The following is a 15,122-nucleotide window of genomic DNA, read 5'->3' as shown; positions in this document are numbered from 1 at the left end:
AAGGGTCTTCTACAGGTCAGGACCAACCTCCTAGTCAAGTTTGATGATCATAAGTCCAGGCTTTGTTGAGATATCACTGGGAAAAGCTTTAACTTTTTTGTGTTAAAAGGTCACTGTGACCTTGACCCAAAATCAAGAGGGATCATCTCTGGTCAGGCCCAACGTCCATGTCAAGTTTGATAACCATAGGTCCAGAAATTGTCGAGTTTGCCTTCAAGGTCACTGTGACCTTGAACTTTGACCTGATGACCCCCAAAATAAATAGGGGTCATTTAACAATAAACAGTGCAAGATCATCCTTGTGAAGTTTCATCTAAATTTGCCAGGCCGTTGAGATGGCGTTTTAAGCAATTATCGACAGAGGACAGATGGTGAGCCATGGAAATAGCTCACTCTGAGCATTCAGGTGAGCTTAAAAAGTAAAGACATGCTTGTCTGGCTTACAGCCGTTCAACGCTTTTATTTTTATAAATCATATACAATAAGTCATCATAATGGGCTTAATACTTCTATTATTTTCTGCCTATAATTTGGTGATGCCTTCACCAACGCAAACAGTAATGCCTTTGCAAACTTTTACCGGGGTGGGGCTAGGGGCATTCACAGTGTTTGCACTTCAAACTGTTATTGAACTCTTTGAATTATAGCGAGACTTGTTATGCAAACTCTGCGTGTTTTTGTGCTTCCAAAAAAATCTTTCTTTTAATGAATTTGGATTGATACAGACCATGATTTCAAGATGAAAATGAACATACACTCTGTTGTCAAATACTATGACAATTTTATTGTGTAACAAATACTAAAGGAACTTGGACACTATCTATATGAATTTGCTTATCATCAAAAAATGAACAATTGACTTCAATAATCAGAATTTTTAGATTACGAGTAATTTAAATTAAGTTTTTTGCACCGAATCCAATGATTCAAATTCTTCAATATAAGAATAACTTGTACATGTAGAATATATTCTTTACTGTATGTATGTATGAATTCATTTTTATCAAATTAAACATTGACCCTGCCCCCCAACCCCAGTGTATCAAGAATTTTTTTTGTCTATAAGTGTATTACTAGCAGGCGTGTAGCTGACTGTACGCAAAAACGCAGTTGTGTGAAGAGTTTAATATGCCCTCAAGGCATCGATCTGCTTAGTCAAAACTGGCCCTAGCTACGCACCTGACTAGTACATTTTCTGACAAAATTAAGTAGAAACAAGGGGAACTGTTCTTTCATCCAAACAAATGCACATACTCATGATTGAAACTTCTTTATTCACTAGTTAAATTTTAAGTGAGGCGTAACACAGTTCTGCACAATCAATACAATTATGTGGTTTACCCATAGAAGATGAAAACATAATTTGCCCTCAATTGCTTTAAGATTAAACCGGTTGTCCGGTTAGCGCAGTGGTTAGCGCACTCGCTTCTCACCAAGGCGATCCTGGTTCGTTTCCCGGCCTGGGCGCATGTGAGTTTGGTTAGTGGTAACCAAGCCGGACAAGAGGGTTTTCTCCTGGTACTTCGGTTTCCCCCAGTGTCCACAACACAAGGCCACACTCTCGTGCAACAGCGTGCCAACGAGAGTGATTAATATAAGTTGCAATAGCTTGTTTCACAATCGTTGTATAATTAAATAAATTTAACTAATTGAAAATAGGTATGTTCATATAGAAAGTGTCAGATTTCCTTAGTAGTATAAAAAATGTGACATACAATAACAAAAACATAAACAACTCAAAGCACATCTTATTGAAATATGTTGATCTATTCCTCGGGTACAGTGATATTATCAATCACTCTCACCACCCCCGTGTAGTTTTCAACTTTTTGTATAATAGTGTCCACTGCTTTAAAGTCTTCTTCATGTTCAAGAACACAATATCTCAGGGGAGTGAACTCTACTTCAGTGTTTGTCACATTTAGTCCATGTGTTTCCTGAACCTCAGATGTAACCCTGGGCAAATGTTTTGGATCACAGTGGAACTGAAATGAATAGAGTATATCACTGTATGCATCAATTCACTGTTTTGTGAACAATATAGCAATAATTGTACTCTCTTGATTATCCTGCTAAAGAAACAGCATTTTTTCCAAACTGAATTATTGCCTGTCTGTATTTAAATGTAAAGAGAAATCAATAAGTAGGGTATAACCTTAGGGGACCAAACTCCTTTGTTTAAAAATTGTCACTTTGGGTAAGAAATGTATGGCTTTCTTTTTTAAATTAAAATTAAATAAAATTATCACTATTAAATGCATTTATCTTGTCAGGTTGATAAGAATATGCCTTTCCTGGTTTCAAAGCCTATTTTAAAATAAGATAACATTTAGTCTTCTGCATTCCTGCGAACCTGCAAAATTTCAAAATTTGGTGAAAAATTTGAATGCGAGAACTTGAAATGTATAGATGTGTAGAACTGCACAATTTGATGCTTAAAATGCCATCAAAGTCCAGCTTCAGTAAAAACAATTTGAAAACAGACTTGATTGGCCCTTACGCCCTAAAATTACAGACGAACAGGTGCTTGGATGACATTCAATGAAACTGGAAAACCTGACACAGACTATAAACCTGACACAGACTATCAGTTTGAGCTAGTTTTTGGTGTGTTTATGTATGTAGCACTAATCAGATGTGTTTTACATAAAAAAAAGGGACGAGTTGACTTATATGTACATTCTAACTAAATGCTAAGTAACAGGATGTGGGCCAGGATGCCCTCTCGATATTTAAGATTGATTTTTTTTGTTTAAGTCTGAGTAATGCACATCATTTATAGTTGTTTAAAGTATATTCAGTCCAATAACTGCACTCCGAGAAAAAAATCAATAAAAATATCTCAGAATATATTTTTTGCCGGACCGGAACTAGGCTGTCGTCCGGCCTGATACAACATGGATTCCTTGAAAAACTGACCATGCCAAACTTCAAAGTGAGTGAATTTTCTTCGGAGCGACATACCTTTTTCATTGTTTAAATCAATTGGGTTTGAACTGAAATTTTAAAGGTAATGTATGGTTGTCACATACGTGAAATGGCATAACCTAAATGCCTGTAGTTCCACAAATATTTAAAAAGTCATACAAGTTCATTCATTAATCATGTTTGATATATGGAAAAAAATCAGTTTAAAACCAAACAAACTCACTTTTATAATTATCTGATCATTATTTTCATCCTTAGTGATGATCACATCTTCCGCTCCAACTTCAATAGCAATTTCAAGGTACGGGTCCATGTTGCTCACCTACAAAAGATGCAATTAAAGAGCAGATATTAGGTCATATTAATATGTACACCTAAACCAAGTAAAATTCCAGGAGAAATAGACATGATTTAACCGCAAAATATTCTTGTCAATCAGTTAAACAAAGCACGATGGCTAGGTCATTTTGTAATCTGTTTCAACACTTCAAACAGTTTCTTTTCTGATGAGAATTATTTATAACTGAAATTTAATTGGACTGTTGAAGTGAAATCCAAGCAAATGTATGTGTATGAATGCTTTGTGAATTATGAACAAACTCTTCCATATTATTTGTAAAACCGTATGTTAACTCGCTGATGAAGGCAATTTTCTTCGTTGTGTGAAGTCCATAGAAAGGCTACAGATGATACACTTGTTATGAAACTCATGAATTACGGCGGAGTTAAAGCCTTGATCATTTAATGATTCAAAATGCTAAAACACTCATTTAAAGAGTATTAATCTATCTAAAAAATGTTTCAAAGCCTTTAAATATATTATAATTATGTCAATGACGCCACTTAATTAGTAGATGTCACACTAACTGTACCACACTAAAGCTTTGGCACAAAGCTGGTGTTACGTTCATACGAATATCAATGCCAGGATAATTATTCATCAAATTAATCGTATGAGGAGTGTAAATCTACCTGCATGTCCTCTGTTACAGGCACTGATACTGCACCCTTCTGTTCAAAAGCGCTCAAATACATCATAGTCTGTGAAACTTTACCCCTGAAAAATATTTAAAAACAAAAGATAATGTCATTAATTACTATAGAGCACTTTCATTCATCAGAGAATTCATAATGATAAATTATGGCACACATTGCATCATTACTCTGGGGTACGAGAATGTTAGAGTTGAAAAACAATTTCAAAGTAAGTTTTAAACCTGCAATCTTGTGAGCTACTGAATGTGCACATCTTCATCCAGGTAAATGTATGTGTTCATTTTGGGTATTTAAGAAACAAAAAGGGAGGATATCATGATCATAAGAAATTTATGCTTGTAACAAAAAAGTACAATTGAAATTTCAAAAATGACTCCTACACATAAAATTAGCTACACCTACATTGTACATGTACAATTAGCAAAACATACATGTACAATTAGCTAGATGCACATGTACAATTAGCTGCATGTACATATAGCTACTTGTACAATGCGATGCACATGTACAATTAGCTGCCCATACATAAACAATAAGCTACATGTACAAATACATGTACAATAAGCTTCACCTACATGTACAATGAGCTGTGTGTACATGTACAATAAGCTACTTGACAAGTACAATTAGGTATATGAACAATAAGCTACACACACATGTGCAATTAGGCTATTAGCTATACATCAGGTATGATTAGCTGCACATACATGTACACATCTAGTTTAAAAAATACTACCTAACTTCTAAGAAAAATAACCTTTGTACAAAATATAATGTATAACTAAGCCAGTAAAGAAGAAAATTTTACTAATATGGAACTTACAGAGTTTTCTTCAACAGATGTCTCAATTCAAATTCATCATGTTTGACATTGGCAGTTTGAAGTTCTACTAAAATAATGGCTCCCCTTGGTCCAGTAATCTCGATATATGCAGTCTGCATAGATTTGTTGCACTGTTAAACAGGTAAAGAAACATTTGTTAAGTAATCTCTGAAAAATAAAGCATTTACTTCAGGGATGAGGCAAACTTGTCAAAAACAAAATCAAAGTGCCAATGACACAGCCAGATAAGGGTGGCTGCACTGCTTGAGAATTGAGAAGTAACATTAGAAAAGAAAGGTGTAAGGAAAAGAAGTAATGACATTGGCTGAAATACTAACAAAATGTGGTGGATCCATGGTCTAATGGTAACATGGGGGTCCCGTGTGACAGTGCAATACACTGGTGCACGTAAAAAAGCCAGGGTAGCTCTAAGCAGGGTTACATTCTGTTTGTGCACTTTGCTCCAAAAACCTAAAATGACTTACAATCTTAACAGAGAACTTGCCGAATGGGCAAGGCCCAGGTGAGAGTATGAATAAACTTACACACCACCTAATAAAATGCTTAAAAGTAATAACGTTCTATCTCTGCTAGTAATCTACATCTAGGAAAAACAGTTAATGTTAAACATGGTGTTTCCACTTTCAAATTACCATTATCTCAATTAATTGCACTTATAATAATGCTCTGCCCACAATCTATATTAGCTAAGAACTATTACAAGACAGCACACAAGAATATATGCCGCCTTGTCAATGTTATCAGACTGATTACCATACAGGATTGATAAAATATGTGAATGTCAAGAATCTATATAAATTTCCAATCATGCTCTTGATATAAGCTGTCTACAATTTTCCAAATCAAGCAATTGATATCTGCTGTTTACTAACTACATTTTCAATCATGCTCTTGCAATAAAGGTCTTAATATCAGCTGTTTACAACAGTTACAATCTTGTTCTTGATATCAGCTGTTTACAACAGTTACAATCTGGTTCTTGATATCAGCTGTTTACAACAGTTACAATCTGGTTCTTGATATCAGCTGTTTACAACAGTTACAATCTTGTTCTTGATATCAGCTGTTTACAACAGTTACAATCTGGTTCTTGATATCAGCTGTTTACAACAGTTACATTCTTGTTCTTGATATCAGCTGTTTACAACAGTTACAATCTTGTTCTTGATATCAGCTGTTTACAACAGTTACAATCTTGTTCTTAATATCAGCTGTTTACAACAGTTACAATCTGGTTCTTGATATCAGCTGTTTACAACAGTTACATTCTTGTTCTTGATATCAGCTGTTTACAACAGTAACAATCTTGTTCTTGATATCAGCTGTTTACAACAGTTACAATCTTGTTCTTAATATCAGCTGTTTACAACAGTTACAATCTGGTTCTTAATATCAGCTGTTTACAACACTTACAATCTTGTTCTTGATATCAGCTGTTTACAACACTTACAATCTGGTTCTTGATATCAGCTGTTTACAACAGTTACAATCTTGTTCTTGATATCAGCTGTTTACAACAGTTACAATCTGGTTCTTGATATCAGCTGTTTACAACAGTTACAATCTGGTTCTTGATATCAGCTGTTTACAACAGTTACAATCTGGTTCTTGATATCAGCTGTTTACAACAGTTACAATCTGGTTCTTGATATCAGCTGTTTACAACACTTACAATCTGGTTCTTGATATCAGCTGTTTACAACACTTACAATCTGGTTCTTGATATCAGCTGTTTACAACACTTACAATCTGGTTCTTGATATCAGCTGTTTACAACACTTACAATCTTGATCCTGATATCAGCTGTTTACAACAGTTACAATCTTGTTCTTGTTATCAGCTGTTTACAACACTTACAATCTGGTTCTTGATATCAGCTGTTTACAACAGTTACAATCTTGTTCTTGATATCAGCTGTTTACAACACTTACAATCTGGTTCTTAATATCAGCTGTTTACAACAGTTACAATCTGGTTCTTGATATCAGCTGTTTACAACACTTACAATCTGGTTCTTGATATCAGCTGTTTACAACACTTACAATCTTGTTCTTGATATCAGCTGTTTACAACACTTACAATCTGGTTCTTGATATCAGCTGTTTACAACAGTTACAATCTTGTTCTTGATATCAGCTGTTTACTTACTATATGTTATCTATCATGTTACTCACTATGTTATCAATCATGCTCTTGATATTTTGTTTTGGCACACCCGCTTTCTTCATCTGTTCAATGACATCGGTCATCTTTTTGTTGCCCTTTTCCTCTGGTCCACCATCTGATAAACAAAGAAGACCACATTTAACAGAATATAGCAAAATAAAAAGACAGTCTACATGACATATTCTTTGAAAGTATTAAAGTACAGGCTAATTGTGCCTTTGGAGAAATCACAGGCAGAGAGACAACTTTAAGGCCCACACATTGTGCAAGTCAAACCAACATACAAGATTACCAAACTTCTCAAGTGCTCAAAAAAGTTTACCAACTTCCGGCCTTCTGGCTTATGCATAATCCACAGACAGTTTAAAAATATCACACCATTCAAGCACATTACTTAATTTATTGAAACAAGCCTCTATTGCTGCTTAGGTTATTGCAGAAGCTTTATACTGTAACAGCACCTCAAATTCTGCTTAAAGATTTGAAGAATTAATAATGATGATGATGACGATGACGATGATGGTGGTGGTGGTGGTGGCGATGAAGATGATGATGATGGTGGTGGTGGTGGTGGTGTTGATGATGGTGGTGGTGGTGGTGGTGGTGTTGATGATGATGATGATGATGATTGTGCATGTACCATGAGACTCATGATCCTATATTCAACATTGATGCTGTGATGTTGTGTATAAAGTTTGCCTGTTTTGTTTTAACGACGATTAACCCCTAATTCGAGAGACATGAAATTGGTGACAATTCACTACACATGTATCATTATGTTAATTAGGGATATTTATTCGGGTACTACAAAGTGTCACCACGGTGATATCAAACAGGTTTAAACTATTTTCTGTACATTTAAATAACCATACGCGTTGAAATTTTAAGGAACCCGCCTTTACACCAATGTGATGTCTTGGTTGCCAAAGTTTGATTTGGTTTTTCCATTGTCATATTTAGTAAAGGTCAATCCCAGAACAAGGATGCAAGTCCTACAGAACAACCCTCTGTTATGCACAATGCTATTCAACAAGGAATCAAAGATCTTTACCAAACTTATTTCACATTGTTAACTTGAATTGAAAAAAAATGATTTTGCCTTCTTTTTTTTTCAAAATGTATTTGTTGCCATTTTTTCTGAAAAAGGGGAATTTCAGAAGGCTCATTTGGGAAAAAAATCAGGGTTATTGGGTACAAGCTAAAACAAAGAATGGTGAAAAGGCCCCAGCTATTACTTAAGCTTTTATAATAGTTTATTACAACTTCTAAAAGATTCATTTTGGTAATCGAATATCGATCGAACAAAATACCAAATATTCTAAAATCAATTTGGCCATTGGTTTGCATCCCTAAATAAAGACTTTTTAGAGCAATGTTGAAGTTTTCATTTCAAAGTTTTCTAAGCAATGTATTGCAGTATGTAATTACCAAGTATAGCTTGTTTCAAAATCCCATTAAGCCGAGAAACTTCTTTTCCAAACTTTGCATCCGTAGCAGTTTTTGTACGGCGAATATTCTGCCAATGAGAATGTCCTGCCATTGTACGTCTTTGATTCACTAAACATGATGATGATGACACAAGAGAAATATTGTGTTTACATTTCTGATATTCATGCCTTGAACACAGTTTTGACCTGAACCATAAACTGGATGAAGGAGGTAATAAGTTATTTGTAGTCAGTAGTCTGATAGGATTTGCACACTTTGCCACTGTTGACACTCTTGAAGCCATCTTTGATGAATCAGCACAAAAACTGACAATAAAGGGAGGGATGTTCCTTGTGGACAGCATCTTTTTGTGGACCTGAAACTCAGACAGGTAAAAGAAGTGTAAGTATTTGTTGTACCAGCTGTATAAGGCACATCCAACAGCCTATCTGATAGGCTAGCTCATTAGCAAAGCAGTTGTGGTGTATGCTGGTGTAGCAAGGGGTATGGGGTTCAATCCCTGGTCAGGGCATACATTCTTTCATACACCTTACTTTAAAGTTATATTCTAGTCTAAAAATACTTAGATTATCAACACCTACATTTCCAGCAAATGAGATTACCAATAAGTATCAAATAAGTACAATGCTTAATCGTTAAGATAAGAATAAACAACTTATATTGAATTCATATTAAAGATTAGAGACCAAGTGTTTTGATTGGCCTGTATATATAGCAGACCAATAGGCTAAATGGAATCACTAAGGCATATCTAAGGATAAGTTCAATATTGAATACTGGCCCTGTTCTACAACTTGGACATGATGTCATACTTTGGTTTCCCTCCTGCAGATAACATATTACCATCTACGTCAGTTCGAACATATTGTCTAAATTCTTAATGACTAAAAAGGCTAGCAAGCTTTGCCCTTCTTATTAAGATTTTACACAATATGCCCTAACTACTGTAAAAGTTTTATTAAACGTGCATGCCAAGGGGCGCCAACAGTCTATTTGTGGGTCTATTTTCCAATGCTTAAAAGGACACTGATCCTGCACATTTAATATGACAGTTATGGTATCAATAAATAAAGTTGACAACAAAATTAATGGCTTCCCGATACAGTATTACTGATGTTGTTCAGGGAGTCTAAGAGTGTCTAAGAGTGCCTGGTGTGGGGTTCAAACCCATGACCACCCGAACACAAGCATTAAGCTTTATCAGTGGCTGGTTCTTTCCATATAAATAGACGCTCATGAGTCTTTTTTAGAATTTTGGTATTGGCAGACTAGTGCATTCATACTCAGTGCTAATAAACCAGAAATTTTAAGTGGGCCATTGATCCCAAATTTCATGATACCAGAAGCTACTCAAAGAAAAACTTATATCAAACACTTTATTGACTCTTTGGCTAAATTAAAATTAAAATCTTATATTAAGCATGATAAGATAGCCAGGTGTCAGCCAGTGCCTTCTTGTTTTGAAGTTTACCTACACAGACAATGCAAATGTCCGTCGGACAGTCGGACATGTCCGGTATATTTCAATTTTGACCGACGAAACTTTTGTTTTGGTCGGTCACAATGTCCGGTGAAAAATTAAAGTCAGCACCGTTTAATTTTCGGAAAATTTACTTTCAGTTTCTAAATAAATGTTCAGAGTTATTTTTATATCATGATTATTCAGCGTGTTAAACCGTGTTTCACTATTTGTAAACCCCGTTTCGACATGTTTCCGTAAAAGCCGATAAAAGGCGTAAGGTTCCGATTTCAGCTCGTACTCTTATACTTTTATTTTACGGAAATGTTCGGAAAATACAAAATTCCGTATGTAGTGGTTCCCGGCAATCGTGTTAATTTAAATATGATGATTAATATACCGAGCTGACTTTCTTTCCGCTCTGTTTAACATTGCCAATAACAAGAACTCTACTTTCGTTTTTGCATAAATGGTGTGCCTGAGTTTGACTAGTAGTACAATTCGTTACATTTTTTAACCGTATTGTATCTTTAATTTAAAGATGAATAAAAAGAGTAAGATCTAGCTGTTCCATGGGTAGACGAACCAGATGAGTTTTTTTTGGGAGGCAAGGGAAGAAAAAAATTATGACATTTATAAGATCCGAATATTGATTTTTTTACATTATGTTTGGCTTTTTTTTTGTAATTTATTATGGTACTGTAAGACAAATCTAACCAAAATGATTTAAACCTGTTATAATGGGAAATTACAAAACTTATTTAAAAAAGAGGCTTAAAATCAAGGTTTAGGCTGATGTAACTGAATACTGTTTGTAACATTGCGACAGGTAAAAATTTGGTGCGACAGGTAAACTTTCAGTGTTTACCTGTCGCAATGTCCTGTGAAGAAGAAAAAGTTTTCGCGTTGTCTGCCTACATGGTGTAAACAATTAACACTTGTTGAATAAATTGTTTGAATGTACTTTAACAGTATTATTGGCAGGGCTAATTCATTTTTATGTGCATTTGAAAGTAATGTTTTACTGTTTGTTAAATTGAAATGGAAATTAAGCATTACAGTTAAGAGTTTTGACGTTACCGGGAACAGAAGTATTTTTCACAGGTATGTGGAACAGATGGAAAAATCTGACCCAAAGGCACGTGAAGAAGCCGGTCATGAGGCTTGCCAAGTTACCAGCCACACAGGGTGCCTCGAGGTCGGATTTTTTCATCCAGCCCACGTACATGTGAATGATGTTCTTTCTTGCAAACCGAAATTAAATTTGAAGTGCAATTTTGGTTTTTAGATATTCCACCAAATTGCACGTGCAATGTTATTTATACCAACGTCATGACTTGCATTAATTTGAAGTGAACATCAAATAGTTCTTGATTGATAGCGCCGTATTGAGGTTTGCATTCATTTTGTATTAACCTTTTGGCCATGTACATTGTTCTGTTTCTGCTCTTCTAAATCATCACTTTTTTAATTAAATATCATGATACATTAAAATATTATTCTGAATTGGGCATAGATTCACAGGTATGTAGTGTGTGTGGGTAAGAACCAGCCGCCCGGTTAGCTCGGTTGGTTAGAGCGCCATGCTAGTGTTCCGGCGGTCGCGGGTTCGAGCCCCACACCGGGCGCACTTTTCCTCCCAGGTTAACTTTACTGGTGGCAGCGGTAAACGGCAGGAGTGCCTCTGTCGGCCTAAAAAGGTTAATGGGGGGAGGAGTGTAGTGTTTGTGGGTAAGAACCAGCCGCCCAGTTAGCTCAGGTGGTTAGAGCGCCATGCTAGTGTTCCGGCGGTCGTGGGTTCGAGCCCCACACCGGGCGCACTTTTCCTCCCAGGTTTACTTTAGGTATCACGAAATTTCCAGGCCACAGTAAACAACTGGTAAACACTTAGAAATGCATGTATGTATGCAAGAAACATAAAATAGATTCTCTGTACACCCATTTTGTGGCTATTTTCCGAACTACTGACCGTAAAACCCAATCAAGTCATTCTAAAATGCCGTCCAGGCTTCTTTCCTTTAATATAAAAGGAAGCCAGGATGGCATTTTAGAATGACTAGTCACATTCATGAGCTTTAAAGGTCTGAGTTATAAAGAGATCAGATTCTTATCCAATAAATGATAAATAGTTGGGCTTTTAAACATGTACAATTAGTTTACTCTAGACGAAATTATATCCGAAAATTATCCAATCCGAAAACGGATAATTCATATAACTAACTTATGTGTTTTGACAAAAATGCCGATGATGAACTACGCACTTTCATCAATAGATACCAGTTATCATAGATGTTGAGATATGTATGAAATTACTTCGCTTCACGCATTAAATATGAAATTTCACAAACTTTTGTCCTTCAAGCTAGCGACTCACATTGGTAGCACACAACAGTTCACGTTGAAAGACACTGAGTTTCAAACGCAGTGATGTCCCCTGAGATGAATTTTGACGTAATCAATAAATCTATGTATTTTTGAAACAATGTTTGTGTTACATGTGTTTATCAATACTAACGTCCACGTGCTTACTTTCATATGACATTAAACATTTAAATATACAACAGTTTTGTTTCGTCTTGTCAATGAATTCGGGTAACGGTAGATGCATTGCATTAGTTTAAATCGGGCACCTTAAAACATCACCAAGCCATGTAAGTTTCTAGTTAAAAAGGTGCATGTTTTGGTGTATTTTATTACTTTTTTTCCTACATTGAGATAAAAAATAAATTTACTTATTCTTACAAAGACAAGATGGGCAGAAACTTCAACAATTAGTGTACTGAAAATAAATAACTGATATTTATCTTTTTTGAAAAAGATTCTCATCTCACCAAAATAACCCGAATAATAAATTAGTCTCACATTTTCTGTTCTGTTCATATAACATCGCAAAAATAAATATTAGAAGCTTGATCATATAAATAACATTTTATTCATATAGGAAGGTGCGAATAAAAACTTTATATGTTAGCAATTCAATATGTATGTTTTCCATTATTATATATTTTTGTTTTGATTTGCTTTTTGACAATGTTATAATAAGCGTTTAATATGCTTAATACAACGAGGGGTTTGTTTCTTTAATTGTGGATATAAACAAAGTTACGAGCCAAAATGAAAGTGTGGCTAAAATATTGAACATAATTATCAGCTTTAAATAAACATTTTCTTGCACATAACATAATAGTTAAGCAATATATACATCGATGCTTGATTATTCTACTATTATTTGCACGCATAGATGAGCATTTATTGATAGGAATTTCCATCTGTTAAACATTAAATATCATAATACCATTTTATAGCAATATGTCATTAAAAGCCTTACTTCTAGCCTAAAAGAAGGCTAATAAAGAAATATGTCAGTCGATCTTAATTACGACATTGTTGCATGCAGTTTCGAGTATGCCTTCGTGAAACTTCTCATGAAATTGACACAGTTTCTTTTCTAGAACCTTATGAACTCCCCTGAAAGTGGAGTTATTTTTGTCTTAAATCTGTTTGACCTCCAAATAAAGTTGAAACCGTCCTAGAACAATTTGAACTCCCAATAAGTGCACAAACTTTTCTATCCTACAAACCTTTGAACTCCTCATAAAGTGGACACAATTCCTGTCCTTTAACACTCTGATCCCCCCCCCCCCCCCCCCCAGAAATAGACGCAAAATCTGTTCTAGAACCCTTTTATCTTCTAATGAAGTGAACACACTTTTCTGTCCCTTAACCATTTTGAACTCCTTATAACATAGACCGAGTTGTCAGTCCTCAAACACCTTGAACTCTCCAAAAAAGTTGACACACTTTTCTGTCTGATATGGACCCCTTTTTGAGTCCGTTTCCTACATTAAGTTGAGGTTTTAGAAAACTAATCACCTTATCAAACTCCGGTAATAAAATAAGACGCTCTGTAAGCGGCAAAGACTGCCATTTGTTTCATTTAAACGTGTGAAGATGAAAAAAGTCAATTTGGTTGTAACTAAATACTTTATTTATACTCGCGGTTACAGAAAAATATTCTTTTTCTGTGACCGCTCGTGAAATAAAATTCAATCTTCAATCTGAATTTAACAACATTATCCTCTTAATCATATTTGCGGCATACTTCTTATTTAAATCAGCGAGGGGTGAATTTCAGCTAATCCAAGAAATTGTTCACGAGTCTGTCGAGTAATACCATAGGTTTGTACCTTTGAGTGTGGTTGATAGGAATTATCCATCAATGTCATGTTGAAATTAGGGTAATAACTTGCAAAATGTTACATTATCAAGATAATTGCATGAACGGTTTTGAGATACATGACAGAAAGTCCCGACTTGTCTTAAAACTTTCACTAAACAATCAAAATCAGGGGATATGATATGCCTTTCGAATGGCCTTGAACAATTGGATGAAGTATTATGTGAATTGTATAACATATTGTCAAGACATTACCAATACGCTGTATGTCTATGAGGGGTCATATTTACATTGCGGATCATAGCCGGGTCTAACTTCTTTTTCAGATTGCCCTGATTATTCGTTTCAAGTAAATTGCATGAAAGGATTTTAATGACCAAAATTCCTAACTTGCCAATACTTTCTCAGTCAATCAGGGATCAACATTTGTAATCAGGATCATACAGATTGTATTAACGAATGCCGTTTAACACTAGGGTAATGCATTAATGACCATTACATAATTCATATTGATATATCATTAAAGTAACTATATACCGACAAACTTTAACACTGTGTGGGAACGGACACTGGATATAGTTCAAAAAGTGATAAATCGATAAGCGTTTGATTTTGACACATGGAAGGTTTTCTGTCATTTTTTGTATTTTATGGTTATATATATTATTAGCCCGAATAACCAGTGTATAAGTTATCACTCAAATGCCACTCAGTCACTCTGATAATGGCCACTTTCAGGGAAGCGATCTTTGATTAAACATGCCATTGGCCCGGTAATGTTAAATTTTGATGCCAAGTATATATTAAATGACCGGAACATAATTATAGATAATGTTTTTGCAGTTACTCTGTGTTGTTCTTTATTCAAAATAAATCGGACGTGATGTGACAATTTTTTCAGTTTTACATGCCGCATTATACGCTTGTTTGTAATATTAGTTTACATTTTTATTATCTGAATGATATAGGTCACCAATCATCCCAAACAAGCAAACTTGTGCATTGGATACACCTTATCATACATTTAAACGATGTTCGCATGCCAAAACAAACAAGGATTATTCACGCTTTAAAATGCAGACACGGTGACTTCGATTTCAGAA

General features: G+C 35.0%; 1 protein-coding gene across 1 annotated transcript; it reads right to left on the bottom strand.

Annotated features, from left to right (window-relative positions):
- Window positions 1-1,254: 1,254 nt before the first annotated feature.
- On the bottom strand, window positions 1,255-12,233 carry LOC128240315 (probable transcriptional regulatory protein THEYE_A1868). Its single transcript, XM_052956908.1, has 7 exons — window positions 12,217-12,233; window positions 8,363-8,738; window positions 6,943-7,049; window positions 4,748-4,878; window positions 3,901-3,985; window positions 3,152-3,250; window positions 1,255-1,985 (listed from the first exon to the last, which is right to left on the bottom strand). Exons 2-7 carry the CDS (start codon window positions 8,724-8,726, stop codon window positions 1,767-1,769), a joined length of 1,005 nt encoding a protein of 334 aa, XP_052812868.1. The 5' UTR covers window positions 8,727-8,738; window positions 12,217-12,233; the 3' UTR covers window positions 1,255-1,766.
- Window positions 12,234-15,122: the final 2,889 nt, after the last annotated feature.

Source organism: Mya arenaria, chromosome 1 (assembly GCF_026914265.1).
Source record: "Mya arenaria isolate MELC-2E11 chromosome 1, ASM2691426v1".
NCBI classification, from domain to species: Eukaryota; Metazoa; Mollusca; class Bivalvia; order Myida; family Myidae; genus Mya; species Mya arenaria.
This window is presented reverse-complemented; position numbering and strand designations above follow the sequence as displayed.

What these genes read in the sequence shown, in the direction of transcription:
- LOC128240315 (XM_052956908.1), bottom strand. Translation starts at nt 8,726, where the DNA reads ATGCTGTCCACAAGGAACATCCCTCCCTTTATTGTCAGTTTTTGTGCT. An exon ending in TTTGAAACAAGCTATACTTG is followed by an intron (nt 7,050 to 8,362) that starts GTAATTACATAC and finishes TTTGTTTATCAG; the next exon opens with ATGGTGGACCAGAGGAAAAG. An exon ending in CTGTAACAGAGGACATGCAG is followed by an intron (nt 3,251 to 3,900) that starts GTAGATTTACAC and finishes CATCTTTTGTAG; the next exon opens with GTGAGCAACATGGACCCGTA.